Here is a 17,101-nt window from a genome sequence, read left to right as displayed (position 1 = left end):
GCATAGCGAAGGATTCTGGAAGCAATGAATGCCGGGCCCTGATCAGATAAAGCCTTAAAGATGGTGCACCCAAGTGTAAAAATGCAGCGTTTGGCCACCGGGAGCCAGTGGAGGCTCTTCAGCGGCGGAGAGACATGTTGGTGTTTGGGCTGGCGAAAGACGAGCCTCGCTGCCTGGTTTTGCACCAGCTGCAACCGGTGGAGCTGGTAAGCTGGGATCCCAACATAGAGAGTGTTAGCATAATCGATACGGGAAGTAATCAAGGCCATGATGACAAGTATAAGAGCTTCCTTGATCAGAAACCTGCAGAGATGAATAAAGCAGGAAGAGGTAACTGTGTTGATTTGAGGCTTCATTGACAGATCTTTACAAATGATGACGCCGAGACTCTTCACCGAATCAGCAGGATGAGGAGGGGAACCCAGAGAAGAAGGCCAGAAGCTACCATTCCAGGGGTTGGCAGGCCCACCCGTAAGGACTAGCTCCGTTTTATCTGGGTTGAGCTTCAACTGGCTGTGGTACATCCATTCACTAATAGAGAGCAAGATGGATTGAAAGTTAGTACGGGAAACAGGGGTGGAGTCGAGGGTGAAAACCAGCTGAAGGTCATCAGCATAGTTGAAGATGATGACCGGGCTATTGCAGAGGGAAGCAATTGGGGGTTGCATATAGAGGTTGAACAGAAGAGGGGATAAGGCTGAGCCCTGAGGGACTCCGCAGGACAGATTAGAGTGAGATGCTGCAAAAGTGGATAGGTGAACTGCCTGGGTGCCCTGATGCAGAAAGGATCTGATCCACCTTAGCGGCAAACTCTGGACACCAGCGTTATTGACACGGTCGATCAAAATTTTGTGATCAACCGTGTCAAAGGCCGCCGATAGATCCAGTAGCACAAGTGCCTGGAAGATGTTCTTATCGGCGCCCTTCCTAAGCTCATCCATCACAGCCAAAATAACGGCTTTGGTAGAATGGGCTGGCCTAAAGCCCGCCTGCTGAGCATCAAGAAACTGAGATTTCTTAATGAATGAGCTAAGACAGCTGGTGACGTGGGCCTCCAAGATCTTCCCAAGATAAGGGAGGAGGGAAATGGGCCGAAAATTGCTTAAGACCAGAGGGTCTGCGTTCGGTTTTTTCAAAATGGGGACCACAACCGCGCATTTGAAGGAGTCAGGGACTATGCCTGTTGCTAAGGATTCATTAAGCAGAGCAAGCGGGGGGTCAGGGCAAGCAAGAAAGGCCACCTCCTGAATCTGCGGAGGGCAGCAGTCATAAGGTGAGCCCGAGCTCACTTTGTTCAGTAAAGACAAAAAGTCTGTCATGGAGATGGGAGGAAAGGCATCCAAAAGTGATGTATTCTTGGGGAGCAAAACCAGGGGGATGGGGGAAGAAGGAGTAGCGATGTTGTCTTTTATAGTAGTAATTTTATTGATAAAATAGGAATTAAGGGAATCACAAAGTGTCTGTGAAGGGCTAGGCTGTGCAGTCACCCGATCAGGTAGTGTAAGTTCATTGACGATGGAAAAAATATATTTTGCCTTGGAGGCCGAATCAATGATCTTTTGAGAAAAATATGTTGTTTTGGCTTGGAGGATAGAGTTTTTGTATTGTTTTAACAGAGCAACATATATGGATTTCTCTTCAGGGCCATATGTACGTCTCCAACGGCGTTCAGCCTGGCGAAGGGCCAATTTGTCCCTCTTTAATTGTTCGGTGAACCAGCGTTGGGCGTCATGAGGGATTTTGGTTTTTATTATTTTCAAAGGTGCGACCCTGTCACTGGCTGATTCCAACCACAGCTCAAGGCAGGAGACCTGACAGGCAACCGAGGCCTGACCACTGGGGGCGGAAGCAGACAATAAAGAGTGGAATTTGTCCAGATTGGCCTGTTTCCAATTTCGAGATGAGAGGTTGCTAACCAGGGAGTGGGAGAGATGTGGGCCAAGGTGAAAGAAATAAAAAAGTGATCAGACCAGGAACAAGGGGAGATAAGGGGGGGAAATGTCAATATAAGAGGTCCAAATTTGGTCCAGGATGTGTCCCTTGGTGTGCGTAGCTACCGTAACATGTTGGGAACAGTTAATTCCAAGCAGGAGGTCGGAGAACTCTTCCGAGAGACTACTCTCGCGAGTGTCTGTGGGCCAATAGTTAAAATCCCCAATAATGCCGATCTTAGCATGGTTAATTACAAGCTGGGAAATTAGGTCACCGAAATGCTGAGGAAAAAGAGGCATATGATCTGGGGGACGATAGAAGAGGGCGCAGATAAAAGAAGACCTCGGAGAGGAAAATTTCAAGATGAGACTATTCACCCTGGGGAGAGTAACGCTTTCCAGGGTCGTGAATTTATACTGTTGGCGGATAATAGCTGCAAACCTACCACCCCCGCTTTACCCGGAGGCCTATTAGTTTGCAATATATAGTATCCAGCGGGGATAGCAGCAAGGATATCTGGGGCAGAGTTGTCTGTCAGCCACGTTTCTGATAAAAGAAGGATATCCGTCTTGTTGGCATCCAGCAGCTGGAAGATCTCCAGTTGGTGCTTCACCATTGAATGTGTATTTAGGTAAGTCACCACAAGAGAATCAGTATCCAGGGACTTGGTGCCGGAGGGCGGCTGGGGGGGGGCTCACTGGACTGATAGGTGGCGCAGGGTGCGTGTGGGCTAGGGGGGGGCTGCGGGGAATTGAGATACCACAGTCCAAGGCTGCTCTCCCAGCACAAGGATTCAAGGGCCCGTTGTGTTGGAGCTTATGGAGGTCAATGGCCCCTGGTGGACACGAGACGATATTTGTCGGTACACACGCCACCTTTTCGTGGCAAAGACATAACATTACCCACGACATGCACAAGGTTCAGGCCCAACATAGGGTCCATGCTAACAAGCCAAGGAGGGTAAGCCTCACGCGCTGACCCCCGACCTAAAACTGCGCTTCCCCGCTAGCAATACTGGGGGGTTCCGCACGCATCCAACCTGCGGCATAGCCAGACTTCAACCGCAAAGGCCGCAGACAAACTTCGCCAAAAATATGCGCCTGCTCCTATACTACAGTGAGCTATACTGATATACACCACTTTCACACTGCATTGACGTAGCAAGCATAAAGCTGACGATATGTTTATTGCTGATACTCCGGATGTTAAATACTTTATGCAGCTTTTGAATCCCTGCAGGAACTTGGACAATGGCTACAATGATGTTGATGCTAAATTGGAACTGCAATGTTTTTTATTTAACAACAAAAAAAGCAAAACCATAGACCTGTTACTTACCGTGCTATGTATAAGACGATGTGTATATGCTTCCCTGAGCTCCTCCGCCGGACCCCCGGGTTACCGGCTGAATGGCTGTGTCATCTAGATGATTTCTCACTTGTTTACCTTTTTTTCCGCGCCCAGCCCTTGTGGGCTGTCAAGGCTGTATACAATATGATGACGAATATATGTACAATAAAGGTCTTTAAAAACAAACAAAAAAAAAATCAATGGCCCCTGGTCCCGGCTGCGCCCGTCCGCTGCGCCTCCGTCCGTTCTCCATCTTAAATAGAGCTAGGGAGGGGAACAACTAGCCCGCTAACCTGCGGGATCTCTGTGGCAGGCCGGAAGTAGTACAGTATGTAGCGCTCGCAGTAAGAGCCTCCGCACAAACGGCACAATGCCGCAGCGGAACGGGGTCAGGAGCGTGAAGATGCCAAATGGGTGAGTTAAAACACACAAAAATTACCAGATTAAAAATATCAAGCTTATTTAGGCAGCAACATAGGAATAATACTAAAGCGCTATGAGCACCTCGTCATGCGGCCTAAATCGTCGCAATCGTCACCGGAGCGCGCTTCCCCAGCGTCTTAAGTAGTCGGCTATTACTGCAACAACTAGCCCGCTAACCTGCGGTATCTCTGTGGCAGGCCAGAAGTAGTACAGTATGTAGCGCTCGCAGTAAGACCCTCCGCACAAACGGCACAATGCCGCGGCGGAACAGGGTCAGGACCGTGAAGATGCCAAATGGATGGTACTCCAGGTTATACCTCGCCCTCTCATCCATTTTAGCAATAAAGTCACTGCGTATTAACAGTATGCTTTGGCATTATTCTTCTAGTTGGGTTTCCCAACTGTGTCCAAGATTTTGCCGCAGTTGTCCACACCTTCCATGGAGCATATCTGGGGCCCGATGTAGGTGGCCAATACCGGTCGGAAACAGCCGAATTTGGCCGTTTCCGACCGGTATTTGGCCTTTTGAGATGTAGGGGACCTTTTTTTATCCGATTCGGTATTTTACCAATTCGGTAAAATTACCGAATTTGAAAAATACCGAATCGGTAAGTTTACTGAGTTTTAAAATTCGGGATGTAGGTGGGACTACTTTCAGTCCCACAGGCCCTTCAGATTCGGCATTTTAACACCCAATCCAATTGGGTGTTAAAATACTGAATCCAGGTGTGCATGCACATGTGTGCATGCACACCTATGCCATGTGGCCATGTGACAGACAGACATGCTCCTAGGGCATTGTCTGTGTGCCACATGGCACACAAGCCAGTATTGGGGGTGCTAGAGGGTGTCAAAGTGACACCCCCTGCACCCTTGCAGAAATCGGTAATTACCGAATCGGTAAATACCGATTCGGTAATGCACATTCATTCCTATGGGCTTCAAGGCCCATAGGAATCAATGGGGGATACCGATTCGGTATTTACAGAATCGGTAAATACCGAATCTTACAGATTCGGTATTTACCGATTCTGAAATACCCACATCTCCCCCCTCCAATTTACCACTTCTTAAATACCGAATCGGTATGATTCGGTATTTAAGAAGTGGTAAATTGGAGTTTACCTACATCGGGCCCCTGCTATTGTAACTTAATCTGTGCTTCATGGGCGTCATGGCTATCATCTGGACCAGAGTGCTGCTGTGCCGATCTGATCAATAAAACCTGTAAACCGCTTTACCTCGTGTTCGGCCTGGCTGAAGTGCCTTTTGATGCATAGCCACTAACATTTAACTTGCTCCAGGATTAGCAGATTCAAGTGAGCCAGAAGGTCACCTAGAAAAATATGCTATTTTTCCAAGTAAAAGGTTTTGCAGTTTGTGTAATACTCAGGGCCATGATTCCCCATTTTCAGGCCGGGGCACTTATGCACCTTGCTAAAGCATATTTACAGCATCATTCTATCAAACATGTCTTCCATCACCTGCACAGGAAAACACTGATGTCCAATCAAGATCACCCCTTGAAGTTCAAATTACAGAAATCTTTCATAGAAGTTTGAAAGTAACTTCTATTCAATTTGAGGGCGAACTCCATGGAATTAGTGAAACCCATGGGAACATGCAAAGATGCCGTCTCGAGCAGCCCCAGAAGGTTGCTTTAACAGCCTTTAGTAGCCCTCTACAAGCTGAGTTAGTGAATACACAATCAATTGCCGAGTTGGGCACAGTTTCACACATGGTATTAGACTTTGCATGTGTTTCTTCTAAGCGTTGTGTCTGACTTGAAGGCTAACCACCCTCATTTCTTCAACCTGAGTCAGTATAACAGCCTCAGCCCTTCCTGGATCATGAGCGTGCTCTCAGACATTACCTCGACAGCCTGGGTAGATAAACAACAAGACAGCTGCATGCCGCACCTACAATGACTGCTAAAGGAAAGGTGGCCAACAAGCATGGCATCCTGTAGTGGCTAGCGTCTTGTACATTAACCTGCCAACAGTTGGATGACTACCACTTCTTAGCAGGGCCATAGACGTCAAAGTAAAAAGGGTACATGCAGATGCAGATGAACCAACACTACTCAGCGGCTTCTGACCCAAAGTCCGATGGTTAAGTAGGCCTTACCACCCTCACGAATGCCTTCAGATGACGACTAACTCATCAATTACCTCCTCTTTTTGTGTTTGTACTTCCAAGTGTTCTACTCTAAACACCATCAGAGCCTAACACGAGCGCATGCAGAAAACCTAACACTTTTATTCTGGTGGCAGTGACTTCCCATCAAAAATTTGTTTATACTCACTCCCTATGAATCAATCAATCAATCATTTGTTAAAGCACACTACATATCCGCAAGGGTATCAAGGCGCTGGGGGAGGTGGGGGCCACTACTGATCGAACAGCCAGGTCTTGAGCATCCTCTTGAAGGTCAGCAGATCTTGGGTCTGTCGTAGGCTCAGTGGGAGGGTGTTCCATGTCTTGGCGGCGAGGTGGGAGAAGGATCTCCCGCCGGTGGTTGTTCTTCGGATGTGCGGGATGGTCGGCGGAGCGCAGCTGGCAGTTGAGAGAAGGAGAGCCGTCTGTTGAGGTAGGCTAGGCCGGTCTTGTGGAGTGCCTAGTGTGGGTGGAGGAGGAGCTTGAAGGATATCCTCTTGCTGACCGGGAGCCAGTGCAGGTAGCTCAGGTGGGGGGTGATGTGGCCGTGGCATGGTACGTCGAGGATCAGTCGTGCCTGAACGTACCTACCCTGCCTTTCTTACTTCGTCACATTACTATAGAATGTCACAATCCTATCTCTGCTACAAATGAAATGTAAGATTGCGCCAGCTGATGGTAGGGGCAAAACATTAAAAAAAAACCTTCGAAGTCATTAGGATATGAGGAATAAAATTCCAGCCTACTTAAATAAAGAAGCTACACGTATTAGTGGTGCTGGAAATCCAACAGTACAGGAAAATACCATTTTATTATTGCTGTCCTGACAGGTCAAGTGGAGGGTTAGGGAATTACCTTTACCACTCAACATTTCAGATGATGCTGTAAAAAAGGTTCAATCTTTCAACTAGTTCTTATGAGAATACTACCTTACATATGATAAAGCCATGTCTGTTGCACTGGGGGTTATTTAGCAATGCAAGTCTGGATTATGCAAAGTCCTTAATGGGGGTATGTTTCTAAGGTTCGGGATTGGATCTCTCTAGGTTTGAGACTTTGGTTCCCCTGAGTAAACTACAATGACATCAGGTATTGGCCATTGCGGATACTGTCCTTACCCATGAAGGTAATAGTAAGCAGGGGGTCTGCAGTAGTAAATCACTGCAGGCGTTTAGGAATATACATCCAAGGTCTTCATTCAGAAAGCTCTCAGCCCAGACCAAACAATCCGTCCCAATTCACGATTTTACAAGGGATCATTAACATTTTGCAGTTTTATGACCTAGAAAAGATACATCCACTTTTCAGCCCATTTTTCAGATCATATCGGTTAGGAAAGTTGGCATTTCCATCTCAACCTGTGTTAAAAACACTGCTGTTTTACCGGTAGCATTGCAGTCAGCAGCCTTCACAACAGGACAAGAAGACAATTTAGTTTACAATGTGTACTATAAGTATTTGAAACATATGAATGCTGCAAAAATGCCTATCACTGTTAAATGTATTCTGTGGACAAAACACGGAATTTTGCACAGCGAATGACTGTATTTAACCTTTTCTCTGTTTGTGGGAATAGGTTGCCCGCTGCTCTTTGCTCACTATCTGATAAGCGTGCGACAGAAGATTGCACTATTACTGTCATTCATTTTTGTGTGTGCCCAGCAAGCATGCATTTTAACAGCATTTGTTGTGCTTTATCAGTGTTTAAGGCAGCCATGCATTGATATTGCATGGTGTGTGTGTGTTTGGCTTGCATTGTAGCCTGCGCAGTCCCTGTTCGGTGGCTGAATGCACCGCAGGGCTCATAAGGAAGTTCGTCAAGCCAAGATGAAACATAACTTGATGGGGCAGTAAGAGAACATGTGGGTTCGGGGGCATACCAATAACAAAGGGGTACACATGGAAGCATAATAGTTACAGTGGGGGACATCTATGGCACCAAATATGCTTTTGGCATTATGTAATAAACACATTACATTTGACAGATCAAGATGTTTAGATTGTGTTTTTTAATATAATGCACTAATTACCCGGCACATGGGGACCAAAAGCATACAATCAAAGAGTGTATAACTTTAGGAAAGTCTGGAGTGAAGTATTGAGGAGAACATCCACAAGTTCTAGGTTTGTATGGGAGAAGGAAGTGGTTTTCTTGAAGTAGAATATAAGCAGCATTGGAGTGCAAAGCCTGGCACAGCAGAGTATTGGGCAGAGGAGTGCCCAGAAGCACTGGTCTTTGGCAACCATACATTATCACATGATGGTGCTTGCCCGTGTCTCTCATGAGACCTTCGGAGAGGGGACACAGATGGATCCCTGAAGATCACTGGCCTGTGGCCTCACAGGTACCAGGCGGCATCCATAGTATAGTACAGCACGCAGAGGCACGTTAGGATGTGCAGCGTGTACCACTGCCACCATTTCATTTACACGGAAGCAAAGATAGAAAGAATGAAGGCATGACACTTTTTTCACTTTCCCCTGGCAGAAGTAAGATTTTTTTTGTGGCCAGGTGCCAGTATGTAAAAAATGACAGCATCATACTGCGTAGCTGATTTTGCGTAAAAATAGTGAATCGCAGAAATGTGGAAAGCTGGTGGGTCTCATTACAGGGAAGAATAATCTAGAATGTGTCAGAATATTTAAAAGTTACCATAAAGCAGCCACAGCCCCACGCTGCCCAGCTTCAGTACCCAGGTCAGAAAGAAGAGATTTCACTCACCAGGTCTTGAAAGTGTTTGTTGAAGTCCGGCTGTAGGAAGTTTCTCATCTCGCCAAGAATACAAATGACGTGGGCGGCCTGCACCTCTTCCAGCTCTGGGATAGAAATGTCCATGATGGTGGCCCCTTGACTCTTCAGATACTCGACAGCTGACCGAGATGGGTGAGAAAAATACAGAATTAATGCATCTCTAGTACAGATCCATTAAACATACTTTCTATTCACAAAAGCTTATTTTACTTTTGAAGAAATACCCTTTCAATGGTACCAACAAAGAGGAATATTGCTCAACCTTGGGTGAGTACTTGAACATGGTGGAGCACTCAGATCATGTAGACCGGTTTAGCCGGGTATCAATTATCCCTAATGCTTCAGATGTGGCATCGCAGTGGCTTCTTCATACCCGGTAGCTATGTGTCGCAAGCTCTGTCACCAGAGAAGGGCCAAGTCCTTCCCATAATGCTCTGCAAGTCATCATTGACCGCAAACATACTGCCGCCATCTTAATAGAGGAGATGTGTAAATGGTAGCGTCAGCATGTGCGAGGTCGGGAGACGTGCGACCTATCACGGTCTCTGGTCTTTTCAAGCAACCCAATTCATGTCGAGTCATCGTCCCCATTCAGGGGCACTTGTAACTGACCGTTGCGATCTAAGATTGGACAAGAATCTACTGTTGAATCCCAGGCGTGTGCTATACCAAGACACTGCTGCCCCATTCCCTCCTCCCTTTTGAGGACCACAAACACATCTATTTTTGTAGGTGACAGTAGTTGAAAATGCATTGTGGGTTTAAAACCTTTGCCTGTGGGGTAACTACACTCTTACATTTGCTAGGGGATTACTGTACAGTATAACTACATCTTTCAGTTCATCTACTGGAAGATATGCGTTTTACTATTATGGTGGCAAAAGACCACAAGGAAAGACTGTGCTCGACAATACTGTTTACTGCCAGTCTGAACACAAGTATGCACACTCAGGAGCTTCTAAGGCCATGCATAGCATCAACCCCAAGGAACGAACTGGGATGTAGCAATGATGTCCTTACCCCCTGCCATGTTGAGCCAGGTAAGCTTGGGAGCGGCAGTGAGAAGCAGCAACTCCTGTCACTATCTAGGACAGGCTCCTCCAACAAGTAGCTGATGGGACACTGGCAGATCTGCAGCTACCTGTAAGTCTTTCTCCTGTGTGCAGCACAGCCTACTAAAGTAGACACAGTTGCTTAGTTGAATTAATATATGTATACCCAAATGAAAAGTGTTTATTTGAGAGTAAACAAGTGAGTATGGTTAGAACTCATAAGCGGATGACTGGAAAATAAATTGTTGGATTTCCAGTTAAGTTTGCAGTTTAACCACTCCAACTGCCAATCAGGATAACAATACACGTTATTTTAGATCCAATGTACCCACCAGGGTGAACATGCACTTTACAAATGCACATGTTATATACCATTGTATTTAAAGCTAATATTTGATTAGTATGCGGTGTTGTGGAGACTTACTTTTTCCATTGTATACTGCGACTATAGCAGCTATGGGAAACGACAGTATCAAGGCGGTCAAAATACAGCAACACACGTTGTTACCACGACTTGCACTGGAGGGCGCTTTAGACTAAGAATAGTGTGATTTACTATTCCAACACCTTCCCTACTGTACGTAGGCTGGAGTTGGAATAGTAAATCATACTATTCCTAAGTCCAGCGCCCTACAGCGCAAGTCGTTGTAGCGACTTGCGTTGTAAAAACAGCGATGTATGTAGCGCGATCATTTTGATCGCGTTGTAACATCATACAGCCAGCTGCTATGTATTATCTATTTTGAGGCATTCCAAATTGATAAAGTCTTTTTTACATTGCTGCTTCCAACCCTGCCCGATGCCCCGAGGTGATGGTTGCGGATAGTTTTGCCTGGGGTGGCCACTAATGTTATCCTGTCTCATGTGGCCAGTATGACACCACGAATATGATTAGTAGCTCCAGATGATTTTTTCAGGAACCTAAGAAGCTCTTATTATGAACACGGTTGGAAGCCCCTGAATTAGGAGTTTGCAGAACCAGAGGCTTGCGCGGTTTACACCGGTTGAATGTGTGGCTGTCGCTGGAAGGACAGAGCACTTACTTTGCAGGGAAACAAAGGAACCGATGGGAAAATGTTGCAAATATTGAAAATACCGACACCTGTCTTTGGGGCCCACATCACAGTTACCACTGTCAAAAACAAAGAGTTCAGTCAAAATCAAACTATTTACCTTTCTGACAGACTTCCAAAACTTCAGGGTCACAAGCCTGAGAAGACAAAAGTAGGAGTAAGAAAAGAACAAACTCAGAATTCACATCATAAGAACCAACGCTCACCCCTTAAAGCTTCAAAGAGACTGCACCAGGACAGATTGTTTCAGTACTTGGCCCTTCCTCGGCATGATGGAGGCAGCAAAAAACCCAGGTTAAGTGCAAAATTATGAAGTACCTAAAAAGAAGTAGGATTCTAGAAATATTTACTTCCCAAGGTACAACACGTTCTGGATAAAACCTGGGGCTGCACTTGTTTTCAAGGATCTTTAACAATTTTTATTCACAGCCACCTGGAATACATCAAGGAGTGCAGCTAAGCCAAGGCCTGCAGCCATACCTGTCCGTACCTTCCTGTCCCAATAGCGCCCTACAGAGATAGCCAACTCTTTGCCCAGGTTACTGAATGTTCAGCGCACCTGCAAAGTCATAATGACCTGGATCTGTGATTGCCTCTACTCAAGCCTAGTTCATTCCTTGCTGCCCTTCTTAGGTGTGGCTTTGATGGTGCTCTAGCACCATTCATGACAAATCTATGGTCACTAAAAAAGAAAGTATAACCAACAAGGTATGAAGTTCCTAATAAGACAAGCAGGTAGAGGTCTAATAAAAAGGATAGTGTACCCTAGTGTGTGGGGAAACGTTAGGTCAGCAGAAAGGGATTCCCCCTTTTCGGAAAAAGACCCTCACACACTCAACATCAGGCCTGCTCCTACTCGGGTCGGCGATGCAATACCCGATCAGGCGCCCTTAAAGGGGCCTACTTGGCGGAGATCTTTTTTCCAAGCCGTTGGGTGCAGTGCATGTGAGGGTCCTTAGTATGAATATGAGTATAGGTCATAACAAGGTGTATGTGTGAGTTAAAACAGGAAGCAGAGGTCCACTCAGAACAATTTTAATGAGATGTGGCCACTACCCTGGTTAATAACTAAAAGACGCACCCTCCCACTTTAAGGTGTGTGGGAATGTGTGTTATTATAATAGATCGACATGTTTCTTGCCTTTAATCTAGTGATGTCAATTCCTCAGGACCAACCAAAAGGGATTGTGGAGAAGTGTGGCTCAATGGTTAGAGCGGCAGACCCTGATGCAGAGGTCTGGCCGGGACCAGGGTTCAATTCCCGACGTGGCAGGATCTTGGGCTCAATCTCCACGGACTCAATAATTCTCGCCTCAGTGCCTACTCTAATCATGAGTCCCCACTCTGCAACTCTGGGCAATAGCATGCTTAATCTCCACAACAGCCCTAAAGCGCTGGGATGCCTGGCTTCACCTTGGGGGTGCCCATTAGGGAGCATCTCACAGGGAAAGCCAGGACGGGTTCCACAGCGGTATACAGCGCCAAGATGCCAGTCAGGTCATAGTGCGCTTTACAAGTATACATACATTTACATTTACATACATCTACTTACACTTTTTGGTAGTGGTAAAAACCCCAATGAGGTGAAAGTATGACCACCTGTACAGCACCCTAAAAAGTGGCACTAGTATATCTAACCCAATCCTAGATGAATCGAGAACGTGCTGCTACCAGTTCTGGTGGAGTCAGACACTAAGTTGTAGTGTCGGTTTGTAGTAACAGGATCATCCGTATCCTACCCCGGCGCTCCTACCAGACTGGGACCACTAAAAAAGAAACACAGGAGAGGCTTCCAGTAATGAAAACAAACGTAATTGGTTTTCGTTTCTTGATGGTGCCTGGAAAGGAACGCAATAATCAAGGCTTACTCATGGAGTACTGGAGTTGCACCATTAGTTTAGGACATTTTTTCACAATATTATGTCCACGGAGTCATGGCAAACATTTTTCGGTCAGGCAGATATTTGTTTCGACACTGAAGCAGAGTATATTAGTTTGAATCTTTTTTAAGGGTCCATTTTATATTTAGGTTGACCTTTTAAAGGGCCATTGAATATGCATCAGCAGTCAGCCTAGTGTCAAAGCTAAACTGCAGTCTCACATGTTCACTCTGTCAACAAGTTTGGCACCAAATAACCTAGTTTGACGCACCTTGAAGAAAGTCCAGTCCACTCCCAGGGTGAGGTCTTTGAGGTCAGATTTATACAGTCCTTCCAAAGTGACTGGCGGCTGCTTGAGACCTGCAGAGGAAGGTTGATATTAAAGGAGTCAGGCAGGGAGCCGACACCAGTGGTATCACCAGGGACTTCAACATTTACCACAAACATTATGCAAGTGAAATTGACTGCAAGTAGATGGGAGAAATATGTAATTAATCTCAGCCACTGGCTAACACTTCTGGTTCATCCCTGTTCCCCCCCACTGTGCCGCACAGTGACTATTCATAAGAACATCTGTCCTGACCATGCTCTTCAAGGAACTGTCTAACCTGAACATCCAGTATATGGCCTCTGCGGAAGACGAATATGCAATCCAAGACCAGTAAACACCCATGCCTGCCTCCTTTGTGTTGCAGTAACATTTCAGCAATAGTTCATTACTGTAGTTTGCCCCACATACCTATAGGAAAAGCTGGTTGTGTTTAATGCCACTTCACCTACCACAAGGTGAGTTAGTTTCTACATGGGTGGGTTAGCCCATCCTTGTAATCGCAGTATTAGGGTTCATGAAGCATGCACATTTGTTACTTGTTGGACATTTACCACAAATGAGCTACACTAAAGCTATAGCCAGTCGTATTGTTCCTACTCCTTTCTGATGCTGCATGGAATTTCTATCACTGCATGGATGGATTACCACCCATTTTCTTTATTCCTCTGCTGTAGCCAGAGGATTCTCCCCTTCGCTTTCCCAGGTATTTACAGCACAGAGCCTGGAAGTCATTGCTGGCTCACGCCTATTTCAGATTTTGAATCTTAAAATAAACAAATATTTTTTTGGGGGGTGCGAGATTGCGAAGACTCCAGAATAGAACTGGGCACTGAGGACATTCAAATTGTTTCCGAGTTCCTAGTGACAGTGGCGGGTGGCCCGTCCTCTTGGCCCGTCCACTTTGGCTTCCTTCATTTTGCAGATTGGTGAATGGAGAATTTTTTATTTTAATAAAGAAGGGGAAATGTTCTGCCAGTCCCAGCAGTTCTCAGCCTCTCCACTGAAACACAAGCCAAAGAGTTACCTCGAATGGGGGAATCAGGTCATAGGATCGTTTTGGCCTTAAGAATGTTCTAAATGCCATCCACCTAGAGCTTGGCGATTCCACTATCCTCATCCTAAACAAACTATTGCCGGCAGACTTTGAGATCATACGCACATAGAGGTGAAAGACTCCTGCAAAATCCTGTGCTGTTTTTTTTTTGTAGAAGGGTAGAATTCTTTCTAGATTTAGGCTCACTTAATTAAGGTGTTGTGGATTTTTTGGGACCAATTGGCAGCTACTTGGACTTGGCATGGGGCTTTAACGGGTTTTAGGACTTGAAGATTTTTTTGGCAATTGTGCAGATGATTGTGGTTGTCGATGGTCTTAGGAATCTCCCCATACCTGGCACAACTACAAACAAAACTGATTTTTGGAGGTACGGCTCTTGTTGAGCAGATGGCATGCAACGGTGCATAGTTCTAAATAGCATGAGTGTGAGTTCTAAAATCTTTGTACGTGCCTCAATAAGATCCTTAATCATTTACAAAATCCCCAGAATTAGTCAGCTCGAGTTCAGGATCATGTAACCCGCCCACAAGAGACTTTCGTGACTTCCGATCCTAAACTGTGTCAAATTCAGTGCTGTTGGTGCTATTTTTAAGCCCATTCGTCAAGACGAGTTGGCGCACTAGAGTCCAAGCAGATTATCGCACACTCAGTCATAAGATTGACTGGAAATACACAAGACTGGAGGGTAAGCTCTTACAGGTAGCAGGCGTTACGTGGTGTAATGAGGTTGCTTTGACTTAAACAAGATCACCTGAATGACCCAGTTTAACAGCAAATGAAAAGTTGAGGATTTTTCCTATTGGTTGGTCCATTTCGCTTAGTGCCCACACTAATATACTCATGTGGTTCGCACTTACAGATACTTACAATGATGCAAAAATAACTCTTAGTTGTCCAAGGTATTGACTCTCTAAATTGTTTTGGTCTTTGTAAAACAAAAAAAACAAAGAAAGAGTTCAGCTTCTTCAATCTAACAGGCCAGTCTTGGTTTCCCTACAATAATGCCTCCAGCACTGCTCTGCCTTGCATGGTCACCTTTCATGCACCACTTTTGTAAAACATTTATGTCTTTGTTACAATTTTTTTCAAAAAGAACAAGTTATGTACCTGTAGTAACACTCTTTCTGGTGGATACTATATCTGACTGCAGATTCCTCGCCTTTCGACGTTCCCAAGCACCACACTGTTTCTGGAAAGTTTTCATAGCAATGTTCACATGCACCGCTAGGCGCTGCTGTGCGGCTCCACGTTTGCTTTGTTCCGCCCCAGCAGTGACAGAGCAGAGGTGCATATAAGCACCATTCCTGTACACGGATGCCAGTTTCTTGCTGGAGACAAGGAGCACAAAACTATGGTCTGTAGCAGTTTTCAGATCTAATTTTGGACCTTTTTAAATGACCACTCCACAGGATGAGGAGGTAGAAGTGTAGTGAGAGATCTGCAATTAGAGTATACACCAGAAGTTTTACTGAAAGTAAGTACTTTGTTCTTTTAATGGACACTTGTAACTGCAGATCCCTTAACTTTAGAATAGATACCAAACAGTACCTTCCAAAGGTGGAGTGTCTGTGGAGTGGGCTCAGACGAAAAAGTCCTACAGGACCGACCGGGTGAAGTACCCTTCACTTCAGACCTGGTTGTCAAGGCAGCAGTGCCTGGTGAACAAGTGCACCAACGCCCATGTGGCAGTCCAGCAGATGACAATGACTGGCACGCCAGCGTAGAGGTGGCAACCTTCGCCGTGGTGGAACGAGCCCTCAGTCCTTCCGGAGGATGTTTTTTGGCCAATACGTAGAATATCTTAAATGTGTAGGAATAGCCACCTTGACATCCTTTTCTGCATCAACTTGCCCTCTTTTGTCCCAGAGAACCCCACAAAAAGCCGATTGTCTACCCGATAGTTTTTGGCACAATCAATATCAAAGCTTATTGCTCTTTTTGGGTCCAGCTTACCGAGTCTCTACTCCTCTTTCGAGAGGAGAAGCGGAGCAAAGAGCATAGGGAGGATGATAAATTGCCCAACATGAAAAGGTGTCGCCACTTTCGGCAAGAATGCTGGCTAGTCTGTAGCACCAGTTTGCCTGGGAAACAGGCAGTGTAGTGCGGTTGCGTCAAGACAGCCTGGAGCTCAATCACGCAACGAGTTGAAGTGATAGCAATGAGGAAGACAGTCTTTAGGGTCTGAAGATGCAAAGACAGCTTTGCACCAGCCTGCATGGAGCACACAGGAGAAATGGCAGGACCAAATTAAGGTCCCAATCTGACATCAAAACTAGTTTGAGCGAGAACGTGCCAAACCATTAAGAAAATGCATCACGTTAGGTGATTTAAATATGGGTGTTTCGTCTGCTAAATGCAGAAAATCTGAAAGGGCCAATAAATACCCTTTAACAGTACCCACTGCAAGGTCTTGCTGCCAAGGACAAAACAAACAGCAAAATATCCTACAGCTTTGAATTACCCGATGACTTGGTCCACAAAAGAAATTTCTTGGCATCGACCTTGAGAGCGAGAGTGGGTCCGTGCTGCACGGTCCCAGATCACCTCAAGGCGTTTGACAGCACACTCTGCACAACTTGGAGAGCAAATGCCAAAGGCACACCTCCTGTGGGCCAGTACCAGACATCTGTTTTCAAGAGTCACAGCATGGTTTGCACCATGTAATTTTAGGAGGGGACACCAAATTCTAGTGCTAGGACCGTGTGAAAATACATACATATTTCAAAAAGTGTTACCCAAGCAACCCAACTGAATTGCATCATCTTGAAATATCATTTAGAGTTACTTCAATCAGAGGTTCATGAATTCAAGTAGTGAGTTTCTTAAAACTAGACTATGCAATTGTAATAATCAAATTCAAGTGGAGCACAGTCACAAAGCTCTTGTTACGAAAACATGATTCCTCACCGTATGGGTACGCTGGATCAACGCCAGAGAGCATTGTGTAAGCAAGTGCACAGTCTAGGACAGAGGTGCAGAGAGGACCTGCCATAGAAAGAAGAGACAATAATCAGAAAACAGCACATACAGGCAACAGATATAAGTACTTACATGCCATATTGATAGATCTCTTATGCAAAATAGGGCAAATCAAAGC

The 17,101-nt window shown here is 45.6% G+C and overlaps 1 protein-coding gene across 1 annotated transcript in view; it reads right to left on the bottom strand.

The window, feature by feature from the left end:
- Positions 1–17,101, bottom strand: part of LOC147698978 (uncharacterized) — a 154,775-nt gene that overhangs the window by 32,040 nt on the left and 105,634 nt on the right. Inside the window, exons 12-15 of the mRNA XM_086935574.1 lie at positions 16,912–16,989; positions 12,891–12,979; positions 10,840–10,876; positions 8,585–8,733 (exon numbers count right to left, since the gene is read on the bottom strand). Of these exons, the coding sequence (XP_086791700.1) occupies positions 8,585–8,733; positions 10,840–10,876; positions 12,891–12,979; positions 16,912–16,989 (353 nt within the window). The remainder of the gene's footprint in view (positions 1–8,584; positions 8,734–10,839; positions 10,877–12,890; positions 12,980–16,911; positions 16,990–17,101) is intronic.

The sequence above is a fragment of the Lissotriton vulgaris genome, chromosome 8 (genome assembly GCF_964263255.1).
Source record: "Lissotriton vulgaris chromosome 8, aLisVul1.2, whole genome shotgun sequence".
In the NCBI taxonomy this organism is placed as follows: domain Eukaryota; kingdom Metazoa; phylum Chordata; class Amphibia; order Caudata; family Salamandridae; genus Lissotriton; species Lissotriton vulgaris.
The sequence above is the reverse complement of the archived record's forward strand: the minus strand, read 5'-3'. Positions and strand labels throughout refer to the sequence as shown.